Genomic DNA, 11,098 nt, shown 5'->3' with positions numbered 1-11,098 from the left:
AAAAACATCACTTGCCCTAGAGGCCTAAAAAGGGTACAGCTCTCACGTGATGGAAAAATGAAAGCAAGCCCAACTCTCTCTCTCTCTCTCTCTCTTCTCCCCCCCCCCCCCCCCCCCCCCCCCCCGGCAAAACCAAAGATTTCTTAGTAGAGAGAGATAATGGAAAAAGGGTGTGGGTCCTCGTGGGCTATGAATTTTAGTAATTAGAAGAATCTACCTTTGGAAACAGAAACATTTTCAGAAAAAGGAAAAGAAATAGAAAATGTAGGAAGGTTTGTGACTTTGTGTTTGGGTCATGAGCAGACAAGAAAAAGAAAGTAAAAAAAAAATAAAAAAAAAAAGTTTTGGAGATCTAATGTGTCTGGCCCAAAGTTTGGACAACCCAAAAACAGTACAAGTGACAACAAATCTAGGTGGAATACTGGGCCCAGTTGAAGATTGAGAACCACCACAAAGAAGCCATAACTGATTGTGTTGAATTAGATAATGATTGATGTGGTAATATATTACATGGATTCTATTTAAATTTGCATGTAATACCAATTATCGGCTTTCAATTTTAGAAACTGGGTTTCTTTTTCATCAAAAAAATAAAATAAAATAAAACTGGATTTCTTTTTCCTTATTTTAGGAAAGAAATATAGAAATGGATATTGCTTGTACACTTTTAAAGTGAATGCCGATGTCCCATCCTCAACTGGACTTCACTCCCATATTTTGTAGACGCACAAAATGATATATAGGGCAAATAGAATAGAACATTAATATACAAAATCAAGGTCAATGAAATAGCACAAAAAAATTTCTTTTTCTAATATTGGAAATGGGAGATTCGAACACTAGAACATTACCAGATAAAATAGTGGCTTTACTGTCGGAATGTTCTTGTGGAGATGAGCACAAAATTAAGCAATAGATTTTACGCACAAGGGATTCATTATTGATGTATTCTTTATTTAATTGGGCAAACAAATAAATGTTTTTCTTTCTTTTTAATCTTTGGGGATTACAGGAATCTTTATTTAAATAAATAATAGTTTTGCTGCTAGATTATTCCTGTTGAAACAGACAAGGTAAACTAATTTCGGATTATGAAAAGATTTTGAAAATTGACATAAAATATTTTATCTTTTTTGGGCAATATCTTAGTAATGATAAAATCTGAAACAATTCATTTGAAAATCATTTTGAGAACCACACATCTTTAAGAGACACATTCAATGAGATCAACACACTTCACTTGTAAAAAGGATAAATCACAACACAAAGATGAGTTGAAAAAAAAAAAAAAGTTATAAAAAAATTTTTCAAAAAAATCTCCTTTACAAACAACACAGGAGGCAATAACTATTTATGGAGAAAAATACTTTGTGTAATAGTTACTCCATGTCAGCATTTTAAATGTGGTATTAAGATCTGAAAAAGTATTTTATGTAACAGTTACACATCAGCACTATGAACGTGGTGTCAAGATTCATTCAATTGTTGCCATCTATTTCCAACTAAGCAAAAAATTATAGGGAGGTAAAAAATTCATAAATGTTAAACTTTTAATTTTAATATGATATATTTTCTATTTTTCTAGTTGCGCGAAAATATTTATCATTTTTTATCATATCTGAGTTCCTGTAAAGAAAATTAATTGTCCTTATTGAAGAACTTCCATTGTCGGCACCACGAAGAACCCATCTCGTGCCTCCCCACCAAGAATAACTCTACCTGTACTGCCATGGAGAAAAAACCTAGTGTGTGCCTCCGCCATGAAGAACTGCCCACGATTGCCACTGATTATTAGTTGAAAGCACTTTTAAAACGAAAAAGGAATGAAAATAAATAAATAAATAAATAAAGGAAAAAGAAAAGTCATCCAAGTTTTCTAATCGGACAATCAAATCAGATGGAAAAGGGGACGGGGGTTTCACTGGTTGCCTTTTAAAAAAATAATGAAGGAAAAAAAAAAACTTAGATGAATTAGATGGTTGATGAAGCTTAAGACCTTTGACTAAATGGAAGAGAATGAGAAAATTTTATTTGATTCCATACTAACTCTTTTTCCCATTGCTGCATGTTAGGCAAGTTTGATATACATTGTAAACTTTTCTTTTTTTTTTTTTCTTTTTTTTGTTTCCTTATAAACTACATTATAATAGATTAAGCTTTTGAAATAGTAATAATTTAATATGGTATCAAAGCTTAAAATTCTAAAATTCTAGGTTCAAATTCCACTATTATCACATTTCATCCATTTAAAGAATTGACATTTGTAAAAACCAAAAATAATTTAAATCCCACTACCGCCACATTACCACCTATTTAAAGATTTAACACTCGTAAAGACCAAAAATAGCATATGTTACCGTTACCATTTAAGAAATTGACACTCATAAAGACCAAAACTGGCCTATAAGTGACAGGGAATGTTACTATTACATTACCACCCATTTAAAGAGTTGACACTCATGAAGATTAAAAATAACTTAAATACCACCATCATCATATTACCACTTCAAAAATAACCTACAAATGAGAGGGAATGTTACTATCATATTACCACCCATTTAAGGAATAGACACTCGTAAAGATCAAAAATAGACTACAAGTGAGAGGGAATGTTATCGTCACATTACCACTCATTTAAGGAGTTGACACTCGTAAAGACAAAGAATGACTTAAATCCCACTACTGTCACATTACCACTCATTTAAGGATTTAAGGAATTAACATTCATAAACACCAAAAATGACCTATAAGTGAGAGGAAATGTTAGATAAGTTTGATATATGATTTAAGGAATTGATACTCGTAAAGACCAAAAATAGTTTAAATCCCACTACATTCACATTACCACCAATTGACACTAGTAAAGATTAAAAATGACCTACAAGTGAGAGGAAATATTAGACAAGTTTTATATACATAATAAACTCACATCCTCACATTGCCAACCATTTAAGGATTTAAGAAATTGATACTCGTAAAGACCAAAAATAGCCTATACATGAAAAAAAAAAATGTTAGACAAGTTTGATATAAGATTTAAAGAATTGGCACTTGTAAAGACCAAAAATAGCTTAAATCCCATTATTATAAGAGTTTGACGCTCATAAAGATCAAAAATAGCCTACAAATGAAAGGGAATGTTAGACAAGTTTGATATATATAATAAATCCACATCTTAATAACTTAAATTTTTAAAATTAGTGTTAATTTAATACCTCTCAAATCCCTTTTCATTTGTTTTGTGTATCTTCCACAAAACTAGATGCCTTTTTTTATTGTTTGTATATATGAGTTTTTAAAGTTTGATATATATAATAAACCAACACCTTAATTATTTGAAATCAGTAATAATTTAATACTGCTCAAACCCCTTTTCATTTGTTTTGTGTGTATCTTACACAAAAATGGATGCCTTTTTTATTGTTTGTATATTTGCGGGTTTTTATTTTTTTACTCAAAGTGCTGATGTGAGAGTTTTTTCCTGTCTGTAATTTTTTGCTTAGGTGGAAACAGATGGCAACAACTGAATAAATCTTGACTGCACGTTCATAATGCTAACATAGAAAAATTAGTACATAAAATACTTTCTCATATGTATGAATACATTTACCTAAAAAAATGAAAAAGACTATATTCAGCTATGCATTCATTTAGAAGTCATTTTGCTAATAAAGATCAGACGTAAAATGTGAACAAGCAGCCTATGATATTGTAAGTTATTTGTTGTCAACTATAGCAATAAAAACGATTAATTAATAATTGTCACTTGTCGGCCATAAATAAGTACCTTGGAATATAATTTTAGCCAATGGACTATATCCGTGCATAGTTTATTCACTAAATTTAGACCATATCTCAACGACGTCCACATATGTGATATGAGCCAATCGTCCCTAAGCCCTTTATATATTAAACTTTGACCAAATCTCAACCATCATTTTTTTCGGTATTCAGGCTTAAAACCAAATATAAGACCAAAGATCAAGTTGAATATATTAATGCAATATATTAACATATAAACATAAACATATAAATATATATATATATATATATATATTTGCATGCTAGTAGCTAGTTGGGGTTTATCATATTTATCTGTTTGAATTTGGCCATGCCACAAAGTAATAATTTGTCGGCAAGGATGATTCTATTCACAACCTAATTTTGAAGATGACAGCATGTGAAAGTGATTGGGCAGTACTAAAGTAGCGTAGTAATTTGCCAACCTAGTAGTTTAAACCATAAATAAGTTATATATATGTGACATTTCTCAGGTTGAAGAAAGTTTAAGTACTAAAACCAATCAACTAATTAATAACTAGGTTTTCAAAAATATCTTTAAATTATATAGATATAGATATATATATATATATATATATATATATATTATTACAAATTTGATCTCCTAATAACTATCCATATTCTATTTTGTAACACATAATAAAGTGTTGAACTAAAGAATATTGTTACTTATCCAATGAAGATTTTTAGTTTTAAAAATTTAACATATAAATAATGGAACATATAGTTTTGAGAAGATTGGTTTTCATCTAATTATCATATAACATCATTTGTTATAGTAGCTCTCGAAGTTTTTCTTTTCTTTTCTTTTTTTTTAATTTAGAAAATGCTTTGGATATCTACTAAGTGGAAGTTATATCAATAACCTTAAACCATCTTCGAAGTTAACTACGAAAATACCAATCACTTGGCCAAAGAACGCCTTCAAGCTATAAATTTTTAATTAGGCTTAAAGAACAATCATTTCACCCATCTATCATGGCCTAGAACTGCAAATCCCAATTATTTTCTATTGTTGACTGTAAATAAGGGTATAACAATATAATTTCATTTTGTATTAATTAGTAACTCTCAAAGGTTTTCTTTCAAAAAAAAAAAAAAAAAAAAAAAAAAAACTCTCAACGGTTTTATTTTGACTTTGATTAAATTAGAAAATGCTTTAAAAATGTACTTAAATATTAAATATTTAAATACATAAATTAAATTACATATCAAAGGCAATTAGTACCTGGATTTAGCCGGCTTAATTAAGCAGCAGGCTGGCCGGCCAAAGTAATACCCTATACCTTCCACTAGCCACGCTCTCTTTACGTAATCTTTTCTCTGGCTACCAAACCATCCCTATATAAGTAGTAAACAGAATCACATATTGTATTCCACGTTCTTTCATATAATTTTACATAATCATATTCCAGAGAGAGAAAATAAATCAACCTTTTTTTTTTCCGAGAAAGTGAAAGAAAGAAGGAAAAAAAAAAAAACCAAAACAAAACAAAAATGAGGCAAGCAGGAGCATACTCAGGAATATTATCAGGAGGGATATCAGGGAAAACTGGTCCACACTCTTTGCCATTGGCAAGGATCAAGAAGATCATGAAGAAATCTGGGGAGGATGTGAAAATGATATCAGGGGAGGCTCCAATTGTGTTCTCAAAGGCTTGTGAGCTTTTCATACAGGAACTCACTAAGAGGTCTTGGATGCTAACTCTCCAAGGGAAAAGGAGGATTCTTCATAGAGAAGATGTTGCTTCTGCTGTTATAGCCACTGATATATTTGACTTTTTAGTCAATTTGGTTTCTGATTGTGATGATGATGATCCTGCTGATCTTCATATCACCACCACGGAGAAAACGGTAGCAGTGATGGAAATGTAGCTCTCTCTTTGTTTAATTAATTATCTTAGGGGCACAAAGTACATAATTATTAAATTGATGTTTTATTATTATTGTTGTTGTTATTATCATTAGGAATGTTTTCGATAATATACTGATATTATTAAGTTATTATTAAATGTATAAACAAAAAATAAAAAAGTTATTGTTTTGTTATCATTTGAATTTTGACTTGACTGAAACTATGAAATTAGATTTAGATGAGTTATAATTCTATACAGTTTTATAAATTTTTTAATCACCAAAATACCCATAAAATAATAAATTTACCTACAAATCTTTTATCCCCATCATCTTCTGTTCTTTTCCTTTTTGAATTAGCTTTGGGGTTTTACCTATGAAGCTCCTTCTTTTAATTCCTCTACCCCTCCACACAAGCTCAAAACCTAATCGAGCATTCTTTTATAGCATTTTATTCTTTCTTTCAAAAAAACAATTATAATATAGATTTCGGCAACTAATAGGTTCCCCATTCAAAGCTTTTAACAAAATTTTTGATAAACAATCTAAACTATTCAATTAATATAATCTAATGGTATTTATTTTTTTCAAAATCCTTAAAGCACATTTGATATACAGAGTAAATGTATGAATAGAATAGTTATTCCATATGATTGATTATTATTATATTTGATATATTTTAAATTTCAAAAATATTCATTCCATAAAAATATTTATTCTCTCGTTTTAAATAATAACTATTTTTATTAAAAAATTCAGAATTGTTACTTTTTTCTTTTAAAGGATAAATATTCTTATCATAGTTGAAATATACTTAAATTGAGATGCATTATCTTAAATTAAAAATACATATTTAATTATTTATTTTTACCGAATTTGATTTTTTTTATAAAAAAAACTTTATAAAGATTAAGCATTAAACCTAATTCAAAATAATAACAAAACATATATATAAATATATATATTTATTTTTTTAATTCATATAAATAAGTATTCCTATTTTATTAAAAAAAACCATTCTATATACTGACTTTAAATCTTTTATCTTCATATTCTTTTTTTTTTTAATTCATATTTAAATATACTATTTTTTGGGTAAATTATTTGTTGTAATAATAACTTTCCAAAACAATCCTTCTCTCTCCCCTAAGTTACCAAACCCTTTTTCTCTATCTCACCCAATCATTCAACTCTTTAACTCTAATTTTAGCAATCGAATATTTTGTGTGTGTGTGTTTTTTTTTTTTTTCAATCAAAGAGAAAAAAAAAAAAAGAATTATATAGATATGACGAACAATTTTATGGGTACGTGTAATTTGATGCTTCAATTCATAGGCAGTGGGTGGGTGCACCAAGATTTTATTTCGCAGATTTTTTTTTTTTTTTTTTTTTTGGTTTTTAAGGAGATGCAAATATATCACTGAATTGAATTCTACTTACCCATTGTTAATGCTTTAATAAAATATTGTTTTTCTGAAATTTTTAAATATTAAGTTTAATATTTCTATTGCTTTCAAGATTTTGACCACATTTTGCTCCAACTCTACTTGCAAGAACATACAGAACAGATAGTGAAGATTATAATTGTATATTGCTTTGATCTCAATCCTTACTTACTACACCATGATTATGGTATACGTATATACTTCCTTTTTGTTCATTTTTTGGAATTCACATTATTATAGGAATAATAGGTTTGTGGATGCTATACGGCTGACAATTGAATTTGGGATGAGGAGAGAGAAAGATAGTTAGGGGTTTAATTAGGAGAGAGAGATCATTTTGACATCAGAAAATTATTTGATAAAATATAAAGGATGTCTAAACATGGAGATTTTAAAGTTTTTAAGAGGATAATTATAAACTATTGAATTAAATTGATTGGAAAATCTAGATTATTTATTAAAAAAATTTGTAAAAAATTTAAAGAGTAATTGTGGAAATTTGAAATGTGGGACTTTAAGTAGAAATTCTCTTGTTTTTATTATTGCTATTATTTTCGCCTTGAATGGGTTAATCTAAAGGGTGAAACATGTTTATCACCCAAAAAAAAAAAAAATTGTGAAACATGTGCACTTCTCTCTTAAGGCATAAGATAAATTAAGCTTAAAGAAATAAAAATATTTCATTTAGACCCTAATTACGATAACACCTACATTCTCAAAAAATTAAAATTAATCTTTCATCTATAAACTTTTACATGTTAATTTTAATAGTTAAATATTATAATTGTATTTTAACAAAACTATTCAATAATGAAATATTAATTTTTAATTGTAAAATCTAATAGATGGGTTCATTTTAATAAATATAAAAATTAAAAAATATTAATTATAATATTTTGAGAATATGATTTCAAATACAATTATAACAAAATCGAAAAGGTGTAATTGAAATTTAGACCAAAGATCATCACATACAGCGGCTAATTAAAGATTGAATAACATTTTATGTAAAAATATAGATTCCACCATAAATTTTTATAAGTCTATTTAATTTAAAATTTGAAAGATTTTAAAAATGTTTAAAAGTTTAAAAGTATTCGATTTAAATTTTAAAATAGTTTATATAAATCTAATAATATTCACTTCAAATTTTAATAAATTTTATAAAAATTGATTAAAATCTAGATATATTTAATTAGAATTTTATAAAAAAAATTTAAAATTTAAAAGTATTGAAAAGATAATTAATTTTTAAATATTTTTAAAAATAATAAATTTTAATAAATTTAAAAATATTTAAAAAATAAAATAATGGATAAAATTATTAATATAAAATTCCATTTTAATTTCAAAAATTTTATTAGATTTTTATAAATTTTTTATAAAATCTATAAAATTTTAGAATAATCTATTAAATTTTTTAAAATCTATAATCCATTTTAATTTTATTAAACACAAAATTAAATATATTCTCAATTTTCAATCACGAATCAAGCATGCTCTATGAGTTTATAAGCTAAACACTAATACAAAGCCCACAATCAACAGAGCCCATTCTAAGTCCTAACGTTGCCAATCATCTAAACCAATAAGAAACCCATTTTTAAGGCATCGTAAAAAATCAACTATCCTTTTTCTTCTAATCTTCTTCTTCTTTTTTTTTTTTTTAATTGAAAGGAAAAAAAAAATCAAGTATTCTTAATATAATAACATTTCAATGTTCCCAGGAACAGCAGAGTTAAAATCCACACACAATCCAAAATTATTTAAAAAAAGAAAAAAATGAAAATCAACACTGTTAGCTAGATATGAAATGGATCATTACATAAATTTGACATTGTGCATTGTTACAGATTATTATAGGAATGATAAGTTTGTGGCTGCTATAGGGTTGAAAATTGAATTTGGGTTGAGGAGAGAAAAAAGATGATTAGGGGTTTACTTAGGGGAGAGAGAGAGCTTATTTTGACGTCAATAAATTATTTGGTAAAAAATAAAAGATGTTTAAATATGGAGATTTTAAAGTTTTTAGAAAGATAATCACAAACCGTTGGATTAAATTGATTGAAAGATCCAGATTATTTATCAATAAATTTTGTTAAAAAACTTTGTATGAGAAACATTCACCGATGACCTCCTGGCATTTGTTGGTCGTGGCTCAATATAAAGGGAGAGCAATTTTTATTTTTTATTTTTTATTTTTTTAGTTAATTCAAATTTTAAAAAAAAAAAAATCTTTAAAAGGGTAGTTGTGTGGAAATTTAAAATATGGAAATTGTATAGAATTGTTTTGGAATTATAAGTAAAAATTCTCTTGTATTTATTATTATTATTATTTTCACATTTAATGGGTTAATTTAAATGGTGAAATATGTCTATTACAAACAAAAATAAAATAAAATTGTGAAGCATGTGCACTACTCTCTCAGGCATAAGATAAATTAAGCTTAAAAAAATGAAAATATTACATTTAAACCTTATTAGTTTTACATTAATTACAATTACACCTACATTCTCGAATAATTACACCTACATTCTTGAATAAATAACATTAACCTCTTATCTGTTAATTTTTTCCCATTAATTTTAATAGCTAAAAACCATAATTGTGATTTTACAATATTATTGAATAAAAAAATATTGCTTTTTAATTGTAAAAACTAATAGGTGAATCTATTTTGATATATATAGAAAACTAAGAAAATATCAATTCTAATTTTCAGATTATAATTAAATGAAAATATGTAATTGAAATTTAGTCCAAAGATTATTACAGACAACAGCTAATTAAAGATTGGATAACATTTTATGTAAACACATAGATTCCACCACAAATCTTCAATTTCATTGGCAGTGACGCGTGGTCCATGGGCTAGTAAGCTAAACCCAATCCGGAGGAGAATACAAAGCCCACAACGAACAGATAGCCTATCCTAAGTCCGTTACTTGCTAATCAGCTAAACCAATAAGAACCCATTTTCAAGGCATCATAAAAAATCAACTATTCTTCTTCTTCTTTTTTCTTTTTCTTTTTTTTTTTTATAACTTTTGAAAGAAAAAAGAAAATATCAACTATTCTTAATTCAACATTTCAATGTTCCCAGGAACAGCAGAAAGTTAAAATCCACACACAATCTAAAATTATTTAAAAAAAAAAATGAAAATCAATGCTGTTAGCTGAATATGAAATGGATCATTACATAAATCTGACATAGTGCATTGTTACAGATAATATTTTCTAACTCAATACTTAAATAGTTCAGGATGAGATAATACCATAAATTTGCATAGACCCAACAAGCATAGATAGAACAAAGATTTTAAAGGTGGGTGTACTTTTGAAAAAGAATAAAATAAAGATTCCTAAGAAATTTCCTAAATTTATCTTTTTCCCTTTGAAAAAGAAGATGCAAAAAGTATAGTGGTAAAGAAAATAACGCAATGGCAATTTTTTTTTTTTTTTTTTTTTGGGGTAGAATAATAATGCAATGGCATATTAAAAATTTTAAAAGGGGTCTAAAAATAAAAAGACTAAAACCTTCTAACTAGTTGTTACAAATTACAAATGGGTATTAATATAGAGTGAAAAATTAGGCAGAGCAACAGCCAAAAACAATGCCATCACCAAGTCCATTTGTAGTGGTAGAAGCGGCTGAAGAAACCAAAAACTCATTGGGAAGCCGTAACGCTGCCGGTGGTGGCGGTGGTGGTGAAACTTTCTTCTCCTTTTCTGCAGAATCGGCCCAAACCATCTTTGAATTAGTCTTTGCAGAGTTGTCTGCAGCTATTTTTCTTTCAATTCTCCTCCTCGTAACATACTCTTGGCGAATAAATACATCCATATTATAAATTTTCCACTCTACTACAAAAAATGATTTAGCTTATAATATGTATGTTATTATTCCCGAAGACTATGTTGGAAGCTCAATCAACGCAAAGCTTGCCTAATTTCTCTAAACCCCCAGATGGGAAAAGGAGATATACAAATATTATATATA

The 11,098-nt window shown here is 27.4% G+C and overlaps 1 protein-coding gene across 1 annotated transcript; it reads left to right on the top strand.

Moving 5' to 3' along the window:
- Window positions 1-5,180: 5,180 nt before the first annotated feature.
- LOC107429905 (nuclear transcription factor Y subunit C-3) lies at window positions 5,181-5,847 on the top strand. The gene has a single exon (XM_016040679.4). The coding sequence runs from the start codon at window positions 5,299-5,301 to the stop codon at window positions 5,674-5,676; it is 378 nt and encodes a 125-aa protein (XP_015896165.3). The 5' UTR covers window positions 5,181-5,298; the 3' UTR covers window positions 5,677-5,847.
- Window positions 5,848-11,098: the final 5,251 nt, after the last annotated feature.

The sequence above is a fragment of the Ziziphus jujuba genome, chromosome 6 (assembly GCF_031755915.1).
Source record: "Ziziphus jujuba cultivar Dongzao chromosome 6, ASM3175591v1".
Lineage (NCBI taxonomy): Eukaryota > Viridiplantae > Streptophyta > Magnoliopsida > Rosales > Rhamnaceae > Ziziphus > Ziziphus jujuba.
Note: the sequence above shows the minus strand (reverse complement) of the source record. Positions and strands in the feature narration are given on the sequence as shown.

What these genes read in the sequence shown, in the direction of transcription:
- LOC107429905 (XM_016040679.4), top strand. Translation starts at nt 5,299, where the DNA reads ATGAGGCAAGCAGGAGCATACTCAGGAATATTATCAGGAGGGATATCA.